Here is a 13,907-nt window from a genome sequence, read left to right on the forward strand (position 1 = left end):
AATTCGCTATCACCCGTTTTACACGATCGCACAAAAGTCAAGATCTACCCCGAGGAGTTGTCTCACTGGTAGGCCCTTCTCAGGCCTCCTCTGCTTCAGAGTGGCATGGAGCCACTCCTGACATTCCAGGCCTCCACAGCGTTGGGTGCTGCTGTTGGACCCTTGCAGGTGCGAAGTGCTTTCCCCGAACAAGCCAATGAACCCGTCCTGCAATCTGGGGCGGGGTCAGAGTTCGTAGCTGCAGGCGGCAGGGAGTCCCGTTCCCCTGTTCTCCCAGCGGCAGAATTTGGGCCCCATACCCACAAAAGGGTAGTTTAAAGGATAGCTCCTCCCTACAGAACAGCAAAAAAAATGAAAATGTGCTTTGTTGATGTCAGATAGGCAAAGCAACATGGCAATGGTGTTCAGTGCACAGGAGAGTATACATTTCATAACCTTCAACTGAAACAAATGATCATTCTAGAGAGACCTAGAGTGTTTCTTATAATCAATGTACATCAGGACCCAAAGGAACAGACTGTTATTGGTTGACTAATATTTTCTGCGGCAGTCCTTTACTCATAGCACAAACCTGAATGGAGAAAAATGACCTGTCAAATTCGCAGACAATGGCAACTTCTTCCTGGGACTTGATATAAGTGGCTAGTTCACACTCAGTCAGAAACATTTTTTTTCCCCACATCCATCTCATTCTATCCTTCATGCTCACTCAGCTCTTTAACCAACCCTTCTCACACACCATCCTTATTATATCAATTCAACCCCAGGTTTATCCCCTTGCCTTTCCTTGTTTTTTGAATCACAAATCTCTATTACCACTATCCACCAGATCCATATCACATTACTAATTGCTTCCATCTCACACCCAAACTTCTGCTAATTAACTGCTAAATAGATTCCCTCCTTTCACTCTTGATATGAATTTGCTGTCTAAAATCTTAAATCTTTAGCTGCTTCTAACATATCTCAACACCAAACAAGAGTCTTCAATAGATTTTCTGATTAGACATTGAAAACTTTTTCTCCCAAATATAGTTTTCTAACTGAATGAAGAGAAATATTCTTACTACAGCAGATGTAACAGATCCCCCAGCATCTTTATCACTTTGAAATAGATAATTCTCTCATTTTCTCACCGTCTAATGGTTTTAATTTTAAAATTTAGTTACCCACTCTCTGGCCCTGCATGCTCTGTCTCCCAGCCCCCAGCCGTGCTATACTGCCAGGCCTCGTGATGTGCTCAACTCCCACTCTCACTGTGCCATTTTGGGTTGGGATCACCCTCAGTTCTTTGACCATCAATAAAAATATCAAAATAATGTTTGAGGCTGATGAGTGGCAGCTTTTCTTCTTTTATTAAAATAGTACTTGAATAAAAATGGTAAACTCTTACCGGCCATTGATGGTGCTGGTGACAGATACTGCACTGCCATCTTGTGCTACCAGAGACAAATGAGATGTTCCACTCTGCCCAGGTAAAAAGCATTTGATCCCATAATAATCAATTGTTTCATTGGTGTTACTGTCATTGATCTTTTCTCTAATGTCATTTGCTTTTAAGATCAACTCGATCACCTGTTTTAAAAAAAAATAATTAAAGCAAGAAAAGAGTTTCATTTAAATTTTGGATCAAATGACCAAAAATGGCACCTCCTAGTGGGAAATGTCATACGTACATAATTCTCTTTATAAAATCATTTTGGAAGCATACGTCAAACTTTGGATGTCACATTTCAAAGTGTCAAAAGTTTGTTTAAAGAAATCAAAAGCCAGTCATTTCATGTTGAGCTTTTTCTTACCTGAAGCCAGAAATTTCCAATCTGTAAGCTTCCCTCGTCAAACAGCAATTGAACTCTCAATGACCTAAGGCTATGTTTCCTTACAGAATTTGGACTTTGTGACCTTAAAGGGACAGGTCACCTTAATCACAGCTTGACCTTAACAGCAGGTTAATATATTGTCTTACTTGGTATAACGCCCCTGTCATAGTACGAAAACAGCTCTAACCAAAGTCACAAATGACATGGGGGGTAATTTTAATTTTCAGCGATGGTATAAAATGGATGATATTGGATTACCTCCTCATTGAGTTGTTCTTCTTGACATTGTCATTATAAACAACCTATCATCCCACTTAGTGTAAGAAACATCATAGGAGATCTACTAATATATCTACCTCAATGAGACCAGAAATGTAATCGCAAAATAGGACCTGAAGAGCAACTCTAATATGGCAGACTGTCCCATAGCCTCCTCAGACTGCCTGGGAATAGGAATACATTTCATTCCCTCTCCCGGGCAGGATATACAGACTCATATCTACTGCTATACTATCAGGGTTTGGGGCTAATTTCCATGCCAGTTGCTACCTTTAAACTACTGGCATTTCCAGAAATAATAAACATGTATCCACGATTAAATGGCAGATGGATTTTGAAGTGGATAAATGCAAGGTAACAGGGACTGTATATGCACTTAATGGGCATCCAATAACGAAGGTAAGAAAAGAACAGGTCTTCAGTTCGGTTACCAACCATTCAATGACAGTATCCAGTCAATGTGAAGCTGTTATGAACTTGACCAATCAAATCCCAGGGTGCACGCTGAAGATATTATTTTTTAGTTAAATAGCAACCCTAATGGTAATTTAGGAAGCATAGAGTTGGTTGGAGGACAGGAGTTTCGCTTCAGTAAAGACTGAGGAGCTAGGAAATGTAAAATTGAGGTGCTACAGTGCCACCGGTGGTAAGGTGGTTCAATTACAACGTGACAAGTTTACATAGGCAGTTTTCATTATAAATACGGAAATAGGAATTTATAATAGAAAAACACTGATACAAAAGTTTGACCAAAATGTAAAATGGAAAGTAATGTTTGGTAGCTAGGAAGTGCATGCAGATGTAAGATATATATATATAGATAGATAAACTTACCTTCCTGTGGTCATCAGATGCTGGATATTCCAACTTGCTTCTCTCTGCAAATGCAAATTTGAAGGCTTCGATAATTCTATGGTACGTTAAGACTTTCTCTTCTCTAGTAGATACACTTTCCCTGGAAAAGTTATACCCTAAAGTAGATGGTAAAAGTAATTATGAGGATGAAAAGATGGTCAGACCTCTTCTTTTGCCAACTAGTGCCAAACTGGAGGCCCACAAGGTACTGGGTGAAACTGTCCAAACTCATTTTATAGTCATCAGAGAGGGAAGAGACTTTAATTCCATCAGTTTCATTCTGACAGCACCTCCCAAGCCCGCGACCTCTACCACCCAGACCTCTACCACCCAGACCTCTACCACCCAGACCTCTACCACCCAGACCTCCACCACCCAGACCTCTACCACCCAGACCTCCACCACCCAGAACTCCACCACCCAGAAGGACAAGGGCAGTAGGTGCACGGGAACATCATCAACTCCAAGTCCCCCTACACACCATCCTGACTTGGACATATATAGGCGGTTCCTTCATCGTCGCTGGGTCAAAATCCTGGAGCTCCCTAACAGCACTGTGGGGGAACCTTCACCACAAGGGCTGCAGCGGTTCAAGAAGAAGGCCCACCACCACCTTCTCAAGGGCAATTATGGATGGTCAATAAATACCGGCCTTCCCAGTGACGCCTAAATCCCAAGAATGAATTTTTTAAAAAAGTCCTGGCTAGATTCAAACCCAGGTCCAAAAGATGAAAAGACAGTGAGCTAATCCCCCTGCACCAACCAATCCCTCTTCATTTCATTTTTAATGCTTTTTATATTATTGCAAAATGATGCAAGCATCAAATCTTAGTTTTCCAAAGTACAATTAGATTTATATAGAATAATAGACACTTTGCTCATGAATTAACTTCAAACCTGTAATTTCCTTCTGTAATGTTCCTATGATCAACAAAATTACATTCCACTGGAAAATATTAAATTACACAGACCATTTTGATACCGCAAATGGATAACTAATAATATACTACTTGTGAGAGATTTAATTTTAGAGGTGGGGTCCACATAAAGTGATGACAGCACCGACAATGATCCAAAAGGCACCCAAAAACAAATCTGTAAGTTCAAACAATTTTCCCGGTGTCCTGGCCAACATTTCTCCGTCAACCAAAAATAGATTAATCAATCATCTCCTAGCTATTTGCGGGATCTTGCTTTGTGCAAAATGACTGCTGTGTTTGTCTATTAACAGTCGCTGCATTTCAAAGCAATTCATTGTATGTGAAGTGCTTGGCGACATTTCTGAGAGGCGATATGGCACTATAAAATGCACGTCTCTCTTTTCTTTCTAAATAACTTGCTTCCATAAAATTCAACAGGTAATTAGACATAAAAAAGTCATTTCATCTTACCAGAGGTCACAAGGTTACGATTGACCTGAAAGCAAAATGGCTACTTACAATCCTATACAAAAAGTGCAGTTGATGGTTATGTTTCCAACTGAGCCACCACCTGAAATACAACGTGGTCACCTCATCAAAGGGCGGTGGAATCTGAACTACACTGCCAACATTTCATCTTTTCCTGTTGATAGCAATGTTTGATCCTAGAAGTGTTAATTCTCCAAAGCCATTCCCTGACTCGGAGTTAATGAGTCATGCAGATTCAGCAGAGATACACTATGAATTTGCTATTTCTGTAATGACTTCCTTATTAATTTTCAGCTTCGGTGAGTTTTCTCTGCCAATGTTTACAGGATTCACGTTATCTGGTTGTGTTGTAACAATTCCCGACCAGTGCCATTGTGTCACTGATAGGGACAGTGATTCATTGTGGCATGATACTCTGGCCCTGATTTTAACCGAAGGCCAGTTTTTGGCGAGTGAGTTTTTGATGTCAGATCAAAGTTCACCCGCTCCTGAAGAAGAGGCCCGGGGTATTTTAACTCCCAGGCCTCATTTAAATGCTGCTGACCAACTTTACACCTGTTCCGGGTGTTCAACTGGCTGGATGCATCGCAAATTCACGCCGCTTGGAGGCTGCCTGGAGGTTAGCCTGAAGGATCGGCTGCCGAGTCGTCCCATGGGGATTCCTGTGATCGTGCCGGGGGGGGTGGGGGGAGGAATGGCAGCAAGGGAGGCTTAAGATTTCCGTGTGGGGACCAGAGGAGCTTACTTTAATGGGTCCTCTTCTGGCTGCAATCCAATCCCACACTGGGTTGGCCCAACGGGTAACTGACTGCCGTTTCCCGCTCAAGCCTCTTAGTGAATATTGCAGTCGGATCCCGATGATGTTGTTGTGACCCCAGAAGCATATGCTAAATATGGGCTTTGGGTGTCCTTGCTGCCTGCTCAATGGAGCAGGTGAAAATCCCAGCAGGTCAGCTCCCGGCGGTTCCAGGGCGGGTAAGTGACCTGGGAGATTTTAACTGCCCACCCGCTCAGTTTCCCCTCTGTGACAACTCTTGTGAAGTTCTACATTTACCGAGTGCAGTGCGATGTGTTGCCGAAGATTACTTTGAAAATGGCGGTTGCTGAGTGGATCTAATCATTTTGTTGCAAATGACCACTTTCTCTAACCATTAATTTATTAAAATCAGAGGTATCGTGGCTGGAAAGTCTTTAAAGATTAAAAAAAAGAAAACATTCAGAGCAGAGTGTGGAGGCTCAAAATTACCTTCGAGGATTTTCAGAATGAGTGCAAGCACAGGTCCGCCTGATGGGGCACCGGGAACGTACAGTGTATATTCACCCAGAGTCACATTTATTGGTGTCTCATTGTTTGCCTTATACTGCTTCAGGTCATCTCGGGAAATTAGTCCACCTAAAGAGGAAAGGGATATGGACAGAACTATACCAATCCATTCAACTCATACTTATGAACTGCGGAATAAAATGGTACCTTAATTAACTCTTTTTACTGAAGAGTGGCCTCACCCAACAACACCTTCAGAAAAGGCAGGCATAATCCAGGCTGACACCTTAGTGCTATACTGAGGGTGTCCTGCACTGTCAGGGGTGCTGTCTTTTGGACGAGACGTTAAACTGAGGACTCGTCTGCCATCTAAGGTGGACATGAAAGATCCCATGAAGAAGAGCAGGGGAGAGCTCCCTGGCCAATAATTATCCCTCAACCAATATCACTAAAACACATTGGGCGCTAAATTGGGCCATGTAGTGCCCGTTGTTTCAGCGCTACACGGCCTCACCGACATCCAAGATGGCGTCTTGGATGCGCACACATGTTTTCAGCGTGACAAACGCCAGACACCATCTTGGTACAGGAGTTAGCGCAGGCACAGATAACGAATGCTGGACTCATGTAAAGTAAGGAGAAAATGGCTTCAATCAGTGTGTAACGCTGATTTAAAGTGATAAGTCCCAAAATGGTGTCTAACACTCAACTCAACGCACAGTCTTAACTCCGACCATCTGAACATGTCTTAGAGTGCCTGGAGGACCCTTCACCAGCGCTATTTAAAGGGACAATGCAGGATTTACAGGTTAGTGGCTGGATTATTGCTTCTGGCTACTGAGACATTTGTAACTGTTTTTGGAGGTCTCTAGACTTGAATACTAGGACGCAGGGACATAGCCGAACATTTAGAGCCAGGACGTGCAGGAGTGAAGTTAGGAAATGTTTCTACACGCAAAGGGTGGGAGACATTTGGAACGCTCTTCTGCAGATGGCAGTTGATGCTAGCTCACTTGTGAATGTTAAATCTGAGATTGATAGATTTCTGTGAACCAATGATATTATGGGATATGGGGCTGACACGAGTATATGGAGTTAGGTCACAGATCCGCCATGATCTCATTGAATGGCGGAACAGGCTCGAGGGGCTAAAGGCCACTGCCACTTGCTGCCTCTTGATATGCGCCACTTCTCCTGCAAGAAAGCAGGATGTGTGTCTGGGTGATGTGCCTGTCATGGTTGAATAGCTGCCAGTGTGTGTGGCCTGTGAGTTGTGGGTGGGCATCTTGAAACAGTGAAAATGTGTAAGGGTGAGAGGAAGCATCTGGGTGGAAGAGTTGAGTATTGATGGAAAGAGTGAGTTTGTTGGTATGTGGGTGATGGGGGATGTCGTGCATGGTGCAGTTGGTAGGGGACGCCACTCGACAGTTGATCTCATTCACCTTGACCACTCATGTCAAAGCATTGAACTTCTTCTTGCACTGCATCCATGTTCATGATGCTGTGCGCCTGGCATTGACTTCGTCCCCTACTGCCTCCCACTGCCTTTTAGATATCTGTCTGGAGGGCCTCTAGCCCCCCCCGGCCCAACCCCCCTTGCGGATATAAGATGTCCCTCTTTCTGTCCACCTCTTGCACCAAGGTCTCTAGTGCATCAGCAGAGAACCTTGGTGCACGCACTCTCACAGGCCTGGTACCAACTCAGATCGGCAGATTGGTGAGGTCTGGTGTGCAGATTGGAGGATGTGGGATTTAGTAGTGCGCAACCTTTATTCAATGTTGTAACAAAACTCATCAGTGTGTAAACATAGGGATGGGACCTGTATCTGTGTTTTACATGTGCGATGTCTGATCTCCGTTCAGACTCCGTGCAGACAGTAGACTGTTATTTTCAACAAATAACAGGACCCAGCTACCTTTAAGAGATTTCTAAGAAACATCCTCCCTTTAAGAGATTGAGCTCCCCCTGGTGGTGGAAAGTGTGAATTGCATTGATTCCACATGCGAGGCCTGGAATGGAACGCTGATTGCAGGTAAGTCCTCGGGTGGGCCGAAACTTGGGTCCTGCCTGCTCAGGGATCGTTGGGCGCGGGGTAATAGCACATCACGCTGCCTACGCCCAAAAAACGGCCCCTATCCAATCTTTTCCCCCATTATCTGGTCATTATCTTATTGCTGTTTGTGGGATCTTGCTGTGTGCAAATTGGCTGCTTCGTTTCCTACATTACGACAGTGACTACATTTCAAAAGTACTTCATTGGCTGTAAAGCGCTTTGGGACGTCCTCAGCTCATGAAAGGTGCTATATAAATGCAAGTTCTTTCTTTGTTAGCCTCTATGTATCCGTGTCCAACTATCCTTCTCACCTCCTGCCCCCAGCCAGCCTGATCCTAAGTGTGCAAAATCACTCTCACAATGTGCACTATTACACGATTGACTTGTGTTTAGAAAGTGTAAAACTGACTAGATATCTAAACCAACATGCAATGTTTTAATTTTAAAAATACAATGACCTCAGGCTTGACAGCTCTGATTCTCTATGTATACGTGTAGTGAGGGAGGCAATTTTCTGCAACGAAAATTTCTATATTTTATGGAATGTATTTTGAATAAAGCATATACCCGATTTGAAGAATATTGTAGCATACCATTCCCATTCATAACTACTGTTACATTAAAATTTAAATACAAGTATAAACAACAGTTGTTAAAAACTGGATGAGGATTTAAGGAAGACTGAAGTCTTCTACTGCCTCCCAAAGATACACAAAGCCAACACACCCGGACGTCCTATCGTATCAGGCAACGGAACCCTGTGTGAGAACCTCTCTGGATACATCGAGGGCATCCTGAAACCCATCGTACAGGGAACCCCCAGCTTCTGTCGCGACACTACAGACTTCCTACCAAAACTCAGTACCCACGGACCAGTTGAACCAGGAACACTTCTCACCACGATGGACGTCTCGGCACTATACACCAGTATCCCCCACGATGACGGCATCGCTGCGACAGCATCAATACTCAACACCAACAACAGCCAATCTCCAGACGCCATCCTACAACTCATCCGCTTCATCCTGGATCACAATGTCTTCACCTTCAACAACCAGTTCTTTACCCAAACACATGGAACAGCCATGGGGACCAAATTCGCACCCCAATACGCCAACATTTTCATGCACAAGTTCGAGCAGGACTTCTTCACTGCACAGGACCTCCAACCAACACTATACACCAGATACAGCGACGACATTTTCTTTCTATGGACCCACGGTGAGGAATCACTAAAGAGACTACACGATAACATCAACAAGTTCCATCCCACCATCAAGCTCACCATGGACTACTCCTCAGAATCACTTTCTTTCTTGGACACACGAATCTCCATCAAAGACGGGCACCTCAGCACCTCACTCTATCGCAAGCCCACGGACAACCTCACGATGCTCCACTTTTCCAGCTTCCACCCAAACCACGTCAAAGAGGCCATCCCCTATGGACAGGCCCTGCGAATACACAGGGTCTGCTCAGACGAGGAGGAACGCGATGGACACCTACAGATGCTGAAAGACACCCTAGTAAGAACGGGATATGACGCTCAACTCATCGATCAACAGTTCCGACGGGCCACAACGAAAAATCGCATAGACCTCCTCAGGAGACTAACACGGGACGCAACCAACAGAGTACCCTTTGTCGTCCAGTACTTCCCCGGAGAGGAGAAACTACGCCATGTTCTCCGCAGCCTTCAACATGTCATCAATGATGACGAACACCTCGCTATGGCCATCCCCACACCTCCACTACTCGCCTTTAAACAGCCACCCAACCTCAAACAGACCATCGTTCGCAGCAAATTACCTAGCTTTCAAGAGAACAGCTTCCACGACACCACACAACCCTGCCACGGTAACCTCTGCAAGACATGCCAGATCATCGACACAGATACCACCATCACACGAGAGGACACCACCCACCAGGTGCATGGTTCATACTCCTGTGACTCGGCCAACGTTGTCTACCTCATACGTTGCAGGAAAGGATGCCCCAGAGCATGGTACATTGGCGAGACCATGCAGACGCTGCGACAACGGATGAATGGACACCGCGCAACAATCACCAAACAGGAGGGTTCCCTCTCAGTCGGGGAACACTTCAGCAGTCAAGGACATTCAGCCACCGACCTTCGGGTAAGCGTACTCCAAGGCGGCCTTCGAGACACACGACAACGCAAAATCGTCGAGCAGAAATTGATAGCCAAGTTCCGCACCAATGAGGACGGCCTCAACCGGGATCTTGGGTTCATGTCACGCTACACGTTACCCCACCAGCGAACAAATGTTATCTGTTTTTAATATAACGGGTCAGTTGCTGTCTTTTCTATGTTTCTACCTCTCTATCTCTGTGTTTTTTTTTGGTGATTTGTATATTCGGAGACCTTGTAGGTAACACCTGTCTGTCTGCACACTGATTGCCTTGGCAACGGGCAGTTGAAAAAACTGTCTGTAATCACCAAGCATTGTTCTGTGATTTATAAATGCGATTTCATTTTGAGGATTTCATTTCCACAACATTCACCTGAGGAAGGAGGAAGCCTCCGAAAGCTTGTGAATTTAAAATAAAATTGCTGGACTATAACTTGGTGTTGTAAAATTGTTTACAACTGATTGTGAGGGGCAAGAAATGGTGGATGAGTTTAGATACATTGGAAGTTGTATATCTTCTGATGGGGGAATCAGAGGAAGTCATGCATTGCTGTGGCTGGAAGTTCTTTTACTGGAAGATGGAATAATTCTAGAGACAAAAATATCTAGGATGTGAAAAGGAGAATTTTTTTTTATTCGTTCATGGGATGTGGGCATTGCTGGCGAGGCCAGCATTTATTGCCTATCCCTAATTGCCCTTGAGAGGGTGGTGGTGAGCTGCCGCCTTCTTGAACCGCTTCCGTCCGAGAGGTGAAGGTTCTCCCACAGTACTGTTAGGAAGGGAGTTCCAGAATTTTGACCCAGCAACGATGAAGGAACGGCGATATATTTCCAAGTCAGGATGGTGTGTGACTTGGAGGGGAACGTGCAGGTGGTGTTGTTCCCATGTGCCTGCTACTCTTATCCTTCTAGGTGGTAGAGGTCGCGGGTTTGGGAGGTGCTGTCGAAGAAGCCTTGGCGAGTTGCTGCAGTGCATCCTGTGGATGGTACACACTGCAGCCACTGTGCGCCGGTGGTGAAGGGAGTGAATGTTTAGGGTGGTGGATGGGGTGCCAATCAAGCGGGTTGCTTTGTCCTGGATGGTGTCAAGCTTCTTCAGTGTTGTTGGAGCTGCACTCATCCAGGCAAGTGGAGAGTATTCCATCACACTCCTGACTTGTGCCTTGTAGATGGTAGAAAGGCTTTGGGGAGTCAGGAGGTGAGTCACTCGCTGCAGAATACCCAGCTTCTGACCTGCTCTTGTAGCCACCGTATTTATATGGCTGGTCCAGTTAAGTTTCTGGTCACTGGTGACCCCCAGAATGTTGATGTGGGGGATTCGGCGATGGTAATGTGTCAAACTAATGTGCAGTTGACACTTCTGTATGGCACTGACAGCTGGACTTTGATGAATACATAGGACCAGACACTGGATACTTTTGGAACGGACACCACAAAGGTGATGTTGGGTGCAACCAGAAAGAAAAGTAATCAAAAGTGCATCAATAAATTGTCTGAGTACAATAACAGAGTACAATAATATTGTCAAATTTTGTTTGATAATCTCTCCTGTGAGATTATCAAACAATTGTTGGCCCATATCCCTTAAAGGTATTAAGGGATATGGGCCAAAGGCAGGTATATGGAGTTAGATCACAGATCAGCCATGATCTTATCAAATGGCGGAGCATGCATGAGGGGCTGAATGGCCTACTCCTGTTCCTATGTTCCTATGTTCCTACCTTGGGACGTTTTACTATGTCAAAGGCGCTATATAAATGCAATTTGTTGTTGTTGTTTGCACGTGAGAAGATTGGATTGGGCAGGGTATCTGTATCGTACAGGTGAAGATTGACACCCTCAAAAGGGATCAAAATGCATCCGACCTAGGGGAAGACCATGTGGAAAGTGGTGGAACTATACACAGGAAGACCTAAATGTAAGAGTAATAATGGGTAGAGAGATGTGGGAGTTGGCAGAGGGGAAAGTGGGATGATAAAGTAATTGTGCATCAACAGGGTAGTTGAACTGGAGTCAACTGACACCATCAAAAGGAAAATAAGAAAAAGCCCAACCAACACCTCTTGACCTTCGATGGCACCTCCATCACCAAGTCCCCCACCAACAACATGCTGGGGCTCACCATTGACCAGAGGTTTAACTGGATCAGCCATATCAATATTGAGGCTATAAGAGCAGGGCAGAGGCTGTGACAAGGCTCAAATCAGGAGCGTAATGGTTTACTCACCATTTGCCTGGATAGGTGCAGCTGTAACAACTCTTAAGAAGCTTGATACCATCCAGGATATAGCTTTTAACTTGATTGTTGGTCCTGCACTGGACTTAATATCCACCCCCTCTACAACAAGTGCACCGTGGCTGCAATATGTACTATCTACAGGACTGCAGCAACTTGCCAAGCTTAGTTCAACAGCACCTCCCTCCTCTGTAACCTCTAACAGCAAGAAGGACAAGAGCACCAAGATCTTGGGAACACCATCACATAAAGTTCCCCTCCAAGTCACGCACCATCCTGACTTGGATATACGTTCTTCATTGTTGCTGGGTCAAAATCTTGGAATTTCCTAGCTAACACCACCATGGGAACACTATCATTGCAAAGACTGCAGCAGTTCAAGGACAAGGCCCACCACCATCTTCTCAGCGCAACTAGAGATGGTCAATATGAGCGGCCTTGCCAACATCGCCCACATCCAGAGAACAAATAATTTTTAAAAGGAAGCTGAATTGAAATCTCTCGTGAAATGCAATTGAATCATATGCAGATATCAATAGCACTGCTAAATGTTTTTCAGAAGATTCTGGACAGAGTATTATATTTTATTAAAGACTGAATCCAGAATGTATTCGCTTCTAAGTGAGAAACATAGAAAAAAACCACTGGAAATAGATTGATTCAGGATGTGACTGAATTTGATAGATTGGTCTCTCAACCCCCTGTAATAATACGACATGAATCCAGGCAGTGAGGGATGGGAATGTACATACCTGATTGACTGACACACTGAACAATATCCTCTGCAACGGGTCCATCATAAAATGCGTCCGGTCCGTTATCTGCTATCATTTGCAATGTAGTGGCTAATTGTGGAAAATATATTATTTCATTTTCGTTCAAAATTCTTTTGCTGTTTTTCTCACAGAACACGTCACTGTGGAAATAAAAGAATTTTTAGCCTTTGAAAGATTGTCATTGAGTAGTTTTCCGTATAGTTAACAATGGGATAAATTCAGCAATTCCACGCTCCCAGTGGGAAACCATGCTCGAAGGGAGTTGGGATACAACATTGTGGCACTGATTCTCCAACCTGTGATCCCCTTGAATGTGGCTCCCCGCTGGAAGTATGGGATTGGTGAATATGCCCTCGTTTTCTATTTAGTAGCATCCAGAAAAATACATTTTCCTATAAATTGTTAACACTATGTTAAAAACAACACTAGCAAAATCTGTCAGAGTACAGAAATTTTCTTCATTGTATTTTCTAAATAGACTATCAAATCACGCCAAGAATAAAGTATTACACAAATATTTTGAGAACTAATATCATGGAGTCTTTTCTAGCAGATATTTATTCAGTTAGTTTCTGTACCGACAATCACAGATCACATGATGGATAATTGATAAATTATGACAAGGTAATAATTGTCTAATCAAGTAATCTTGATATCTCTCCTGAGATTGGGGTGAATCCGATCTAGACTGCTGGGACGTATTTAACATTCTCTGCAGATTACTTGAGTTTGGACAGACTAGATCCAGTTCTAAGTAGGCGTAAGTCCACAGCAAAAAAACTGTCCTTAGTCAGGGAAAATGACTTCTTGTGGCAAGTGGCTTGTCATCACTAAGAAACAGGCATTTACATTGTCCCCAAAATGATGGGGTGTAATTTTAACTTAACCTGCTGGGGCAGGAAACAGACGGGTTCAGGTCAGCCCAATTTTGACTTCAATCGACAGTAAAATCGGCTTGGTGTAAAATGGGCAGTCAACACGATTCCATCGATTTCCTGCTGGGTGGAGTTAGGTTATAATTGCCCCCCCCCTGCTATTTAGCAAAGTCTGCTATATGTGAT

At 44.1% G+C, this 13,907-nt stretch overlaps 1 protein-coding gene across 1 annotated transcript in view; it reads right to left on the minus strand.

Moving 5' to 3' along the window:
• The window catches only part of LOC137342705 (glutathione hydrolase 1 proenzyme-like), a 43,144-nt gene that overhangs the window by 13,516 nt on the left and 15,721 nt on the right, over positions 1-13,907 (minus strand). Inside the window, exons 6-9 of the mRNA XM_068006829.1 lie at positions 12,823-12,986; positions 5,610-5,756; positions 2,934-3,070; positions 1,394-1,575 (exon numbers count right to left, since the gene is read on the minus strand). Coding sequence (XP_067862930.1) covers positions 1,394-1,575; positions 2,934-3,070; positions 5,610-5,756; positions 12,823-12,986 — 630 coding nt within the window. The remainder of the gene's footprint in view (positions 1-1,393; positions 1,576-2,933; positions 3,071-5,609; positions 5,757-12,822; positions 12,987-13,907) is intronic.

This window comes from Heptranchias perlo, chromosome 26 (assembly GCF_035084215.1).
Source record: "Heptranchias perlo isolate sHepPer1 chromosome 26, sHepPer1.hap1, whole genome shotgun sequence".
NCBI lineage: Eukaryota > Metazoa > Chordata > Chondrichthyes > Hexanchiformes > Hexanchidae > Heptranchias > Heptranchias perlo.